Raw genomic sequence first — 13,546 nt, 5'->3', positions numbered from 1 at the left:
TTAGAAAAGGTTTGGCATCGTTAGGGGGTTAGGGTGAGGCACAGCACCCCTTAACTCATGACATATATCGAAAAGATCTTCGTTGCGTTCATCAAATTTAGATACAAATATTATACACTTGTCTACAACTTTATCCATTTGACATGTTCAATGACTTTTATATTTCTTGGTTGAAAACTTGGTTGTCTCACTTGCCGGCAAGTTTGCCCCCTCCTTTGATAAATACTGATATATTTTTGAGATCATGTGCACGTATGTCTGTAACAATACCTGAGGATTATTAATTGTGACGTTTCAAGGGAAGTGTGTTGGTTGCACGGGCTTCCTTTATTTCATTTACAGTATTTATCAACGTGACAATCAGTCTATCTCGGAAAAAACATCTCCCAGCTGAAATCAACACGTGATGCATTTAAGTATGATAATATATATAATCTGGAAGAATGATGAAAAGTCATGATTCCATGTAGATATGGATTGCAGGATAGCAAAAACCACAATACATTACCTGCTGCCTACACCTTGAGCACATTTTGATATCCTTCTTCCACTGCAGGTAGATTATGCAGAAATTGTTATCTACATTGTACTACACTGCAAGATCATCGTGTACAATTTAATTGACTGTTATTTGAACATTTACCCTGAAAAAGATCGTTTGAGAAAGAATATAGTTCACGGAGAGGGATATCCATTTATATTTTGAATTAGTATACCACACGGCAGCACATACAATCATGTAAATAAGAATAAGACTCGTGTACAAGAAAAGGTTGATAATTTGTTTCCTACTGAGTGAATTTTCATCATGCAAGACATACATGTATCAAATTTTGTTGGTATAGTTTTGGCCTTTGAAATAATTTAGACAAAAGACAGGTAAAGAAATCACGGCAGCGAGCACGGGTTGTGATACAAAATACCCCCCCCCCCCCCCCCCTCTCCTCCGGCTTGCATGAATAGCGGGAAAGGAGAAAATCGAGCTCTCGGACAGAACAGAAAAAATTGGTCTGAGTTTTGAAGAATAGTCTATCCATCGTCGAGCGTTGATATAAAGATAAACGACACTATTATATGGATTCGATAATGATGGCGAATGAATCTGACTTGAATTACAACATCAACAAACAGAGATTGACCCGCTAGAAAGCCAAAGGCGTCCGGGTCACAATAACAGCTCAGTTTTGGATATTCACAGTGTAGCATGCACCATGAGCTTGACCGAGTCAGCGGAGATGTGGTTACACTGACAGGAACAATCGTCCGGCGTCTGAACGAATGTTCTTCAGTGTAGGTTCATTATCTATCATGTCTTTACCTGTTTCACCAAACGTTGATAATGACTGCTCTAACCATGCTTTAAGAGGTATAGCTCCTTTAATCATGTTAATTGGAACTGAATTTCGATTTCCACCCATTTAATCATTTATTGCTTAGTCGTTAAATACATGTACATGATTGTATGTGAGGATTTGTTAAAGCCTATATGCGATTTCCTTCGCTATCGGCATTCGTGCACGTGAATGATGCAAATTATGGCATGAATACTCTTCGACGAGTGGAGATGGTGCACACTTGTTTCCTGTCTTGAAATCACGTGACTATGAATTTGTCAAATGCACTGAACTATTCTCGTACTGCACCGTGCAAACTTGCAAAGAATACAAGGCTGAAACGAACAGACCGTTGTCTGTCGGAAGGGCGCCGAAGTCGTCAGTCCCTTCATATTGAAGTACATGTACATGACTATAGGACGTTATTCCTCATCGGACATATATTTCTCTTACACTTGGCCACCTACAAGTACACATCATCCTAAAGATGAAGAAGCTGAATGCGGAATTGAAAGTAATAACTGTCACACCCATCTTTTTCAGTCCTACGTCTCGGAAACACCTTTCACAATTTATTGTCGATACATTTTGAAGTCGAGAGAAAACCAAGTGTTGACAGAATTGAGCTGGATGAGACGTTGACTTCTAAATTTTCTTTGTCGAATCGCGATTTCGAAACGTTCCATACCAAAGATAACAAGTACGTGAAATTAAAGAGACGTTATATGAAATAAGATAAAGAAAATCAAATCACAATCTGACGTTCAAGACAATCCTTCTGTTCTCCTCCTTCCTCTAATGATTGTTATTTTGTGTATAAAATATTTGATACTTTTTCGTTTGAAGTTTGTATATCTGTTAACGGGTCATTTCTAAAAGGCCTTTTTGTGATTTGTATGACCCCGTCCCTCTCATTTACAAAAATAAATTGTCATTGATTTTTACAGTGGAAAATGAATGATTTGATCATTAAACGGCAGTGATACCTGGAAAATGGAAATGAAAGTAGCTATAACTTTTATTTTTAACTTTTATGTTTCACTTGAAAAGTGAAAGAAGCATAGGACCTGAAATCACATTATGAAACCCATCTATTTGCAGCACATTCGCAATATTCACTATGACATGACAAACAAAACAGGAAGCAAACAGCGACCACATTATCACGGCTATAATTAGAAGACGGTTTCGACCTAATTATATTTTCTAGGCATGGAGAACTGGGCGCTACCCATTTCCCTAAATTTATTTACCCCTCATTGAAATCGTCTAATCGGTTCAGATGAATCATGGGTATGTACAGTAATGTGTTGTATCTCCCCGTTAAAGGTACAAATCAAATTTAATTTAGCCATTTTTTAAAGGGTGTAAAAAAGTTTAGAGAAACGTATAATATTTAAATGTGTTATTAAAGGACCATTGGTTGTCATCTTGTAATAGTCCACGTGCCCTGGCTCACCGGCATATCGACAATTAAATTTTAAACCTTTATAGGAATGCTAGGAACAGTTGATGACCCCCCCCCCCCCCCCCATTAAAAAACAAACAAACTATAATTTAAACAAATAAAATAATCATACTAATGAAGAAAAAGAAGAAATCTGACTTTTTCTTGGCAATCAGAGTTCAAGCAAGCATGTACGTATACCTTGATTTGCACTCAGAAAGTGAGAATTCCGATTGGCTACTACCAAATAGTCTCTAGCCAATCACGATCAATGGATCGGTTTCATATAGTAAATGGTTTCAAATCTGATTTCCTATTGGCTGCTATGTTGAAGTCTCTAGCCAATATATAGTTCTTGGTTTAAATGGTGGTTTATGCGTGGCTAAATTTTGAAAAGCTTTGCAGAATACCCCAGCCCCAATGCAACTCTGTCAAATGTCCCATGTGATTTAAACTTTCAGAAATAGGTTCCATGCCTCTGGTAGCATAATAACAGTTCCCATTCTAGATCCAAAGATAAAGGAACCCCAGTGGTTGAACCCTTCCAACTTTTAGAGACAACTCTCATTTTAATTCGACAGGAGACAGGGAAGGGCGTTCGGTCAGGATGACGGAAAGGTTGGTTCCTTTGGTCTTAATCAACGCCAGACACCACTAATTAAAATACAAAGTATGGCGTTTATAACCTAACCATTTTCTTTTTCTTACTAGCCTTTCTTCCTATGCTACTTGGAATGACCTCGGGTATCATGACTCTGCTTATTTCACTGTTGCAATATTTAGGTTGTTTTATTAATGAAATGACAAAATAAGATAAGCATATCATCAGCTTCAAGGTCTGAGGGCTGCTAATGGTTATTACGATGTAATAAGATAAAAAGCTGTGCACTGTGCAGGTTATTACTATTATAGCAAGGCTGCACATGCATGGGTAACATTGTCTGGGATATTGTGTAATCATTAGCACAATTTGTTTTTATGTAAATCTGTATTTAGTTCACAATGTCTATATGCACAAACATGAATACTACATGTACATGTATATTGAAATAATTGAGAAGAGTCGGTTACAAATCCAAAACTTAATTGAAACCAGACGTCATAGCGTTTTCACAAAATAGATGTAAGGTGCTGGTAACTGTTACAGAAAGACATCAAAGGTAGAAGACCCGTCAATATGAGAACTCGGTCCAAAGTTATTTGTACGGACCTTATGATACTGACGTCTTTGGTTCCGTTACCATTCTTCTTTCGTCATTACGTCATGATATTTTGCTCGGTTTCATATTTATATATATGTATTTATTTAATTACTTAATGGTCGGAGACTACATTTGTACACCCCTGCGATGATGAAGTTCGTTGGCTTTGTTGATGCATATAGCAAGCCATATGTGTTTCCATGACAGGCTACATGCATGGAGCACCCCGTTAGAACAACGTGCGTCGCACCACGACATTTGGCGAACAGAAGTAGAGAGAGTTTGACAGAGTTATTAGAGAACCATAAACAAATCAGGACTACCCTTTTAAACTGGAGCAATAAAATAAGCTAACCTTAACTTCCGGAAGGTCGAAGAGAGAGAGAGAGGGGTCGACCAAAGTCAAGTTGGTCTTTTTCTTCTTCAAGGGATCGGTATCGGTATGCGAGCTATCTTTGGAATTGGTGTGGCATTGAGCGGGAATGGAATTGGGTCTAATTATTGGGTTAGTCATTTGTAGACAAAAGAAATGATACATAACAAAGCAGTGATTGGCTATAGTACACGGATGCATAACCAGATAATGGATAGTCTGTTTCTGCTGGAAAAATCTAACATATTTGGCTTCTTTTTTGTCTTCTTTGTGCATTGTGTTTCAATTTCAATTTCAAGATCTCTATGTTCTTTTAACAAAAATTCATGAACAAAAACCCATAATACGTCCAAAATCGACGTAAATCAGTAAATTATTCATATTTGTCAATATGAAAAGTAAAAACAAGAATAGTTTAATGATGTATCATTATACGCTGGAAATAAACAAATTGAAACAAAACAATAAACAAACAAGGTCGATTGTCGCAAACAATCGATGTGACCTCTTCTGGAGGTTTTGTCACCACAGCAAAGCCTTCACAAATCGAAACGGTTTACATCATAACAAATATAATCTATGTACATTATATCCATTCCAACTCCCTGATTAATTGTTTATACACAACGTTTTCCCATATCATACATTTATTTCTTTTCCTGAATGACCTCCCCAAATCACGATTCATAGTATTCAACAAATTATAATTTACAACAGATAAAACAAATAAAAAATAAGAGAAAAAAATTGATCGGAAATATTCATCTAATATTAGGAATAATATCATAATGCCGGTAAATTATTGTGATGTGGATTAGACTTATTGATAATAGTTTATTGTAAAAGAATTTTCAATTCGAACTTAAGCTTTTTCATATGATTCTGGCATAAATATATATTCTGAATAATGTGAAGATGTTTGAAAACGGAAGTAATAAAATAATCTTTATAAGATAAACAGCAAATCAACTAATAAGTGGGAAAAAAAAATCGGTAAGTGCGTAATTTCTCCAGACATGGGAAGTTGCAAATAGTTGCTTTGATAAGGACCATTCTCAACATGCCTTTTATTCTACGGACATACAATCAGAAGACAGAATAAAAACTAATATAATTAAATTCTCTTTAACTGTTGACGATGATGATGGTGATTCGCATCATTTATAATGCCGATATATTTTGTTAGACATTCAAAGTCGCGATTAACAGAGTATAAAATAAACAATTAACTTGAAGCACTCTAATCGTTTTAAAGCATTGTAGAATACTCTTCTTTTTTCCCCTTTCTAAAATACTTGGTTCGCCCCTTAGTCAATTATCCAAGGATAGCAGGCCCCTTCTCGTATCAATCTACACGGAAGTATTGCCATTGAGATATCTCTCATTAATTATCAGGTGCATTTAATTAATTAGGGGGTACTCGATTAAACTGGGTGGGGCGGTAAAACAATTCTAGTTAATTTTGAAAGAATGTATTATCATACAATCACATTGAATATGTTTATGTAATGACCTAAATAAAAGTATTCTCAGTTATTTCTAAGAGAAAGGACAATACTTGAAACGTGCATTCTCAACTTTGCACATAATTATGATACATGTACACTCTATCATGCCCAGAGTCTAATAATAATAATATCGAATAAAATGAAAAATAACATTCTGTAGTAGTATGGGAGCTGTATTAGTCATGTTCACAACGTATTGACTATAATTTGCGGACCTTAATTGAGGCAGATATACCTTGTGCTAAACAAGGTATCCAATAAAGTATAATACTATTACTTCTATTTCTACTACCTCTTCTACTATAACACTACTATTAATCCTATCACTACTACTACTACTACTTCTGCTACTACAACTACTAACGACAGCAATCATGATTGGAACAAATGGAAATAGTCAAAAGAAAATGCATGTCAGATTGTAGCTTTAATTTTGTTTCTTCTTCAAAAGCAAGTTTACAACATAAAAATATACACCACGTGGGGTCTTAACAATTCCTTCACCTTAACAACTAGTTCGTAACCAAATCCCGAAATAAGCAACCATTCTTTTTGACATGAAAAAAGGCGGGAAAAACATTGCAACTTCACAATCAATAGTCTGCAGTATATTGAGTATCAAAAGGCGACAGGGCCATAAAATGCCAGTTTCCTATCCTCTCCGAAACAAATAAGAGAGTAACGACAAGAAAAGGAGAGTCGGAGAAAAAAACGCATAAACACCCATCCTTTTCCATCAATTTTACTCAATGTTGACACGATGTTATGCGCTGGAGTTGTCATATGTGCGTCGGATTGACACAAGTACACCAGTCGTTTGCTGCCTGGGATTATCTCTTTAGCCGCACACGAAAGCCCCCCAAACATCGAGAATATCCTTTCAACAAAAAAGAAAACTACAACTGCATCCAGGTAAATACAGTGTAACTATACGCATATACTTGTTTATTTCACATCTTTCTCTGTTCATGTTGAAATGAAACTGGGATAAACATAAATAATCACCTCATTTTGGAATTAGCCTTTTATATGTCATGTCAACAGTGTCTACTCGACAAACTTTTTTTTTTGTTGGGGGGGGGGGGGTGGGGGGAGGAGGGTCAATAAGTTTTAAATAATTATATATGTAGTAAAACAACCACGGGTATTTTATGGGTTCGTTCATTTCATGTTCGCTTCCATTATCGGTTCCGACTGCTGACTGATTAAACTGATAGTTTAATTGTTCGTTATACCAGCATTCTGGCATAATGCACTTAAAGAATATTATTGGGATACTTTGTCCGATTTTTCCAAAATGTTACCATTTTTTCTCTGTTACAAAAACAAAGTATCGGGGCAAATACCTTTTGAGAGGTTGATATCCCCCTCCTTTCAAGACAGACCATGCTATAATAATATAGAGCCCCCTCCCCCTCCACCTCAAGGTCTCTATCAGGACCGTCGGGGGGGGGGGGGGGGTAGTCACTATTATACGATACAATAGTTGGTAGTATCATTCCCGCGTACCAGACATCTGAGGCTATCAGTCATCCAGACGATAGCTTAAAGAGAACACTGGTTGCCATGGTTACCTTAATAGTTGATTGATGACATCACTTCTCCAATGTTACACTCGTTCCAGTCACAATAGAACCTTTGTGGTACACGGAGCATTGTGCCAGGGAATATTTTTGAGCTTAAACGCCTCTAATGCATGCATGCAAGGACCATATACACCTTAACCTCCAATAAATTCAATCCATGCATTGTATACAGGTTTTCTTTTCTTCATTCCTGTAAAGATTCGTCAGTGTTATACATCAATCCCAGTAAGATTTAACAATAACACTTTTCTACCCCGAAGGGATCTAAAATTATGGGATTTGGTTAGGCGCAAATAATATGTCCAAGCCTTAGAAAAATGTGGTGTACTTCGAAATGAGAAACACCTGAATGCGGTGTAGACATATAATTCAACTTAATTTTTTGTTAAATGAGGCGGATAGAAAAAACCGTTTCACTGAGTGAATTACTCATATGGAATGAACTATTAAGTGAATTAATTAATTGCCTTATTGTCTCTTTGTTAGTTATTAAAGTATCATTAACTAAATACCTTTAATTACACAACACTTGAAAAAAACGTGGAAATTACTTATTAAAGTGCTCTTGATTTTATACTGGAAACACATCCATCTACTTTTAATAAAGTAGGCTATCAACTACTTCAATATTTTGAATTGAATTGACTGAGATCTCAGTAACTGATTTTCTTGAAGTCAGTGTACAGTAATCGCCGTTCGTGTTTAAATGTTTTTTTTCCTCCTAAAATAACGTATTATAATTTATCAATTACAATTGAAAGACCACGCAAAATTGGTCTTGCAAAGAAGATTGTCACTGAAAAAATAGTAACAGTTTCTCTATTTTTAAACCTTAAGATTAACAAAAAGATTATGATTATCATATTCTTTATAACATTACTAACAATAATCAATATTATTAAGGTTGAAATCCCACCTAAAGGAGATGCATGTTTTCTCGCGAATACACTTCTTAAGTCCTAATATAAAACTCGACGTTGTAAGTTACATGTAGAGCAAATCAGATGGGACATACCGAAAATCAAGTTTCTCTGTAGTTGTAAGAAGTGAGTAAGTGTAAAGTGCATTATAAATGTTTGGATCTACGAAAATGTATGACTATTAGAAATATTCTATACATCTTGATATATTTTCAAAATGCATCTAGAAATATGCATACTACATAAACTTCACCAAAAATGCATAGTTTTAGAACTTAATCAAGAATATACTTTGAGGTCGGTCATTGATAAAGATCTACTACATGATGTCTATTGTCATGCTTGTTGGGTTTCAAGTCAATAACCTGAAGATATTTGAAATGTGTAATAGAACGATGAGAAATGTATAATAGTTTTGAGTAAATTGAATTCTTTCGTTTATGAATCCAATCATCCATGCTAACTGTTGCCAACTGCACAATGACTGAGATTGATTATCTCATCACACTATCTTACCAATCGATCTCTCTCTCTTTCACTCGTTCTTCTTGTTTCTTTATCTCATCTAGACCACCTCTCCTCTCTTTATAGGAAGGTAGGATATGATTACCGGTATATTCATGGTTTAATTATATTCCAAAAATATAACCCTACTCGTCGTTTGTCCGCACATAGACAAGTTCTTTGAAGTTCACCAAGTAAATTGTATTATTGAGAACCACAAACAGAATTCGGAAGTTGATAAAGATGGCGATCAGGGGCAAGATTTAAATAGATTAACTGTGCTGTGTCTATCGTCGAGTACAAAGTGCTCAATTATAGAACTAAATAACATTACTAATGAACATGATAATATAGTGTCGATAACAATACTATCACTATTAATGAAGAGTGTTTTCAAACTGATAATAGGAACGACAAAATACGATTATAATAACTGAGATGATGCATTACTAACAGCAATAATCATAATAACGATGGTATCACAATGATTTTAATATTTTGAAGTCACCATTTCATGCACAGTCCTAATTTCATTGGAAGTAACTTACTACTAAAAAGAAATGTTGTTTTAAAAAGACAGATGTTAGCACTATTAATGTGTGTATAAGGAAAACAAAATCTATTCTTCTCACTTCATGTTGTTGTAATATAATGTTAAGTCTTTCTTTTCCTATAATTGTCTACAACTTATTCTATGTAAGAAACGTTTTAGGAAGTTTGAATACTTCTTGGATCCAAATAAATTCACCCTTTTAACCCATTGCTTAAAGTGACAAGAGTTTTCCATCTATATTCCCATGGAAAGGATATAATAAGCTGAATAAAAGTCATGTTTCCTTGGAAGACTCCAGCAAATGTTGACCCCAATGTGTCAAACAGTCATTTTTTGTTTGTGAATCGAGAGGTTTCCACACGTAAACAACTCAACCCAACGACAGGTGGTAAACAAATACGACTGACTTTGACACGAGTCCTTGTCCATGCATGGGAAGCAAAAACGATATGCTGATAAAAATATCTGGTGAAATAACTTATTTTTTTTTGTTTTTCCCAGAGACAAGGAATATTTATAACGAACTGGTTTATAATGGAGTAATTCTGTGAACTGAACAGAATCTTATAGAATCACATTTCGGCGCAAGTTTGGCACTTTTCGAGTATAATTGTAATGATCAAGTGACAAACCTTTATACAGATGTAATCGAAAACTTGGAAATATTTAAAGATAAAGACCAGTATTGGAAACGCCCCAATTTCAAAAAATGAAATGGAAGCTCTTATTACCAATCATGTGAACGAATATGTTTTGACTAATACATGATAATAAAAAATTTGCCGGGAAACCGCCTACTAATTGATATATTTGGTAAATTAGTTTATCTACATGGTCTGTGAGAGATAAACACAGTCATGTGTGCGTATAGTCCGATATACATCTTTCTGTGTACAGTGCTTGTAACTTTACGAAGACTGGGCCATATTTCTTATCATTTTGATGATTCCAGAACCTTGCAGTATACACACCAATACTTATATGCTAGATGATCAACCTTTTCTGATCGATTCCACAACGTTTCTTTCACAATGCAATCGCAATACCATAACTGGTCTTTACCTTTAATAAAGGTACTTTTCCTTCAAGTTTTAATTTTATCATAATAATATTGTCCATGCCCAAAAACTTTACATCGGCAAGTTCTTTAAGAGGCATTTGAAGAGAATTAAAAACACCTTTTTTCGTCATCCAAAATTCAAATTAAAAAAATAGAAACATTAAGCTTGTTGCTCGTACAAATTAAGTTTTTGTTTCAGCTTATACTGTACTCAAAATGTGCAGCAATTTCTTTCTTACTTTTTTGGCTTAATTTTAACTAAACTTTTGGGAAGTTTGATTTGTTCTGCTAAAATAATGGTAATGATGAAGGCTACAATTTTAAGAAAGTACTGTATCTATCTCTCGATAGAATGAAGATATTTTTAATTTATATCCACATGCCTTTTGTAATTTAGTTTATATGATGTATTTCCCATTTATATCGGGTGAAAATATATCACATAATTAACAATGATAATCTAGAGCTTAACTATTCATTTCGTGTGTTTAGTTGATTAAACATAACATTTTTAGAATACTTAACATATCATTGTACCCTGTTTTAGATTTTTACAATTTCGTTGGCGTCGTCATGAAATAGATGTAGACCTGTACATAGTTTTTAAATGTGTTGAATAGTGCAGAAGTGGTATAACATTAACTTGTAAGATAATTTGTTTTCTCTAATTATTCACAACTCAATGTTAGATACGAAATGCAGTTTGGGCCTGGTAATGTGATATGCTTCAAGTCAAAATACAAAGTTTAGATAACATGAAAAGTTAAAATGTTTTACGCTGCATTTGGAATCATTTCATCCAGATATTAGTTAATGGTTTACTTACTTTAGGGTTACTTAAGGTTTACTTATGGACGAATATGGTAATGTTGTACTCCGGTTAGTATAGGTGGGGTCTATGGTTTATGATTAGTTACAGAAGCTGCATAAAGAAGGTTCACTTACCAGGTAAACTCATAATGGTATCGGCTTGACTGACGGCTTGTACTTCATTTCTTGTATAGTTAAACACTGTGCCAGACATAACACTCCCGATCCCCGACGAATCGGGCGAGTTGTAGATGGCATTGGACGCCAAACCTCCGGGCTGGGGCTCAGTTTCACTAGGGTGTCCAGACTGCTCGTCGATATTCAAAGTACGATATAACTCCATCATAAACTGAGGCGCAGAATGGTTCTGGCCACCCCGAAGGGACGGGGGCCTAGGCCGGTGTTGAAGGCCTAGAATGTTCAGGATTTCTTGCTGGATTTCGTTTCTTTCCCACGTACTCATATGGGGTGAAGGGTTGTAATTTGCCGCCCGTCGCTCCCGGGCTAAGCTGAGTTGGTCCTCGTCTCCAGAGTAGAAAACGTCCCAACTTAGTCCTGGTCCAAAAAAGAGACTCAGGATCAATATATACTTCGCCATTGTGTTTAAATCCAAGTAAGTTTTCCTGGAGTATTCCATAGTTATCACCGAAGGAAAAATATGCATATTCCTGATATTGGTGAAGATAAATGCGGGAGCACGAACATGCGCGACCTTTCCAGTTTGCGTTTCGGACGAACTATTTCACGAACTTGGCTTTCTGCGTTCGCAGGCGACACTGTCCGATAATAGGGCAGTGGATTAGTTGTGTTATCGAGTTTGACTCGCGCGAAAATCGTTGAGGCTAAACTCCTCGCCTATCCTTTTCACGCAACCAGGAACATTTCAAAGGATTCTCCCCTATTCGTAAGGCACTTGTCACTCTTCTTTTATCTCCTTCTTTCTGCTTGATTACACTAGCTTGTTTTCTTCCCAACTTTTAAAGACAAAATTACTCCGAAGCACTCGGGAGTGACAAAAAGCGAAAGCCACACTCGCTTCACTCAACTATTCCTTTCTACGAAGTGTCGCTCCGTCCACCGGCGCAACGCACGAACCCCTATTCAACCCTCAAAACCTCTCACTCTTTTATTTTTTCCTCTCCTGTATCATGTAGAAAGAAAGCTCCCATTTGAATAGAAATGACCTGAAAAGGCTTGCGGATCAAGTCGGGTTTGGTAGTTTATGTAACAACTTCTTACGAAGCCATAGCAATGCGAATTCCCGTGTCGCCTTTTCACAGCACTGGTAATACCTCTCTTTATAATACCCTTTCCCTATAATACCCTCCTCCATGGGTTTCTGACTTCTGCGTAAAGTCCGCCAAAAGAGGAGAATAGGGGGGGGGGGGTATGACTCGGATATTTACTTTTTTAATGTTAATACCCAGAACTGGATAGGCATCTGAGGCATATATCCTTGTTTTTTTTTCCCCTTTCGTTTTATAATTTCTTGTCTGTTTCCCGACCGTAAATCCTTTCATTTGTCTTCTGAAAATATCAAACGATTATTATAAAAGACTGATAATGCCCATAGCGTGAAATGACGCTACGAGTAATTCCGGAAGCTGTACTTTGCTACCTTCATAGTAATATTGCCACATTCATATTAGTCTGGTTATACAGACTTGGAAAATGCTCAAAACTTGTAATTGATAAGTTAAAGGGAAAGTCCACCCCCAAAATAAGTTTGTTTCGATAGAGGCAGAATAATACGAAAATCAGGTGAGTGAAAGTTTGAGCAAATTCTGAATGAAAATAAGAAAGTTATGAATTATTGAAGTTGTGATCAACCAAACACAAATTGGCAACTCTATGACGTATCATGCGAGCTCAACTACCATTTGCTCAGTACTAAAAAAATCTAAAATTTTCATTTTCCCTCAAGAAAAATTTCAACCATACATGCACCCTAAATATAATAATTGCAAATATGTTTCTATACTCCCCCTGCAAGGAACAAATATATATTCCGTCATCAATAACGAAGAAAACATGATTTTATGGAATATTATGCACAAAGCAAATGAAGGAGAGCTCGTATATTAAGTCACAGAGTTGCCAATTTGTATTTGATTGATCACAACTTCAATAATTCATAACTTTCTTATTTTCATTCAGAATTTGCTCAAACTTTCACTCACCTGATTTTCTTATTATTCTGCCTCTATCGAAACAAACTTATTTTGGGGGTGGACTTTCCCTTTAAGGTT

The 13,546-nt window shown here is 35.8% G+C and overlaps 1 protein-coding gene across 1 annotated transcript in view; it reads right to left on the bottom strand.

Moving 5' to 3' along the window:
• Positions 1-12,329, bottom strand: part of DVR1 (SpBMP-5-8 protein) — a gene marked incomplete at its 3' end in the record, with an annotated part of 35,230 nt that extends 22,901 nt beyond the window's left edge. The window contains 6 exon segments of the mRNA NM_214655.1: positions 11,433-11,630; positions 11,633-11,639; position 11,642; positions 11,645-11,651; positions 11,653-11,659; positions 11,662-12,329. Coding sequence (NP_999820.1) covers positions 11,433-11,630; positions 11,633-11,639; position 11,642; positions 11,645-11,651; positions 11,653-11,659; positions 11,662-11,934 — 493 coding nt within the window.
• Between the last annotated feature and the right edge of the window lie 1,217 nt (positions 12,330-13,546).

Source organism: Strongylocentrotus purpuratus, unplaced genomic scaffold (genome assembly GCF_000002235.5).
Source record: "Strongylocentrotus purpuratus isolate Spur 01 unplaced genomic scaffold, Spur_5.0 spur5_scaffold_7, whole genome shotgun sequence".
NCBI classification, from domain to species: domain Eukaryota; kingdom Metazoa; phylum Echinodermata; class Echinoidea; order Camarodonta; family Strongylocentrotidae; genus Strongylocentrotus; species Strongylocentrotus purpuratus.
The sequence above is the reverse complement of the archived record's forward strand: the minus strand, read 5'-3'. Positions and strand labels throughout refer to the sequence as shown.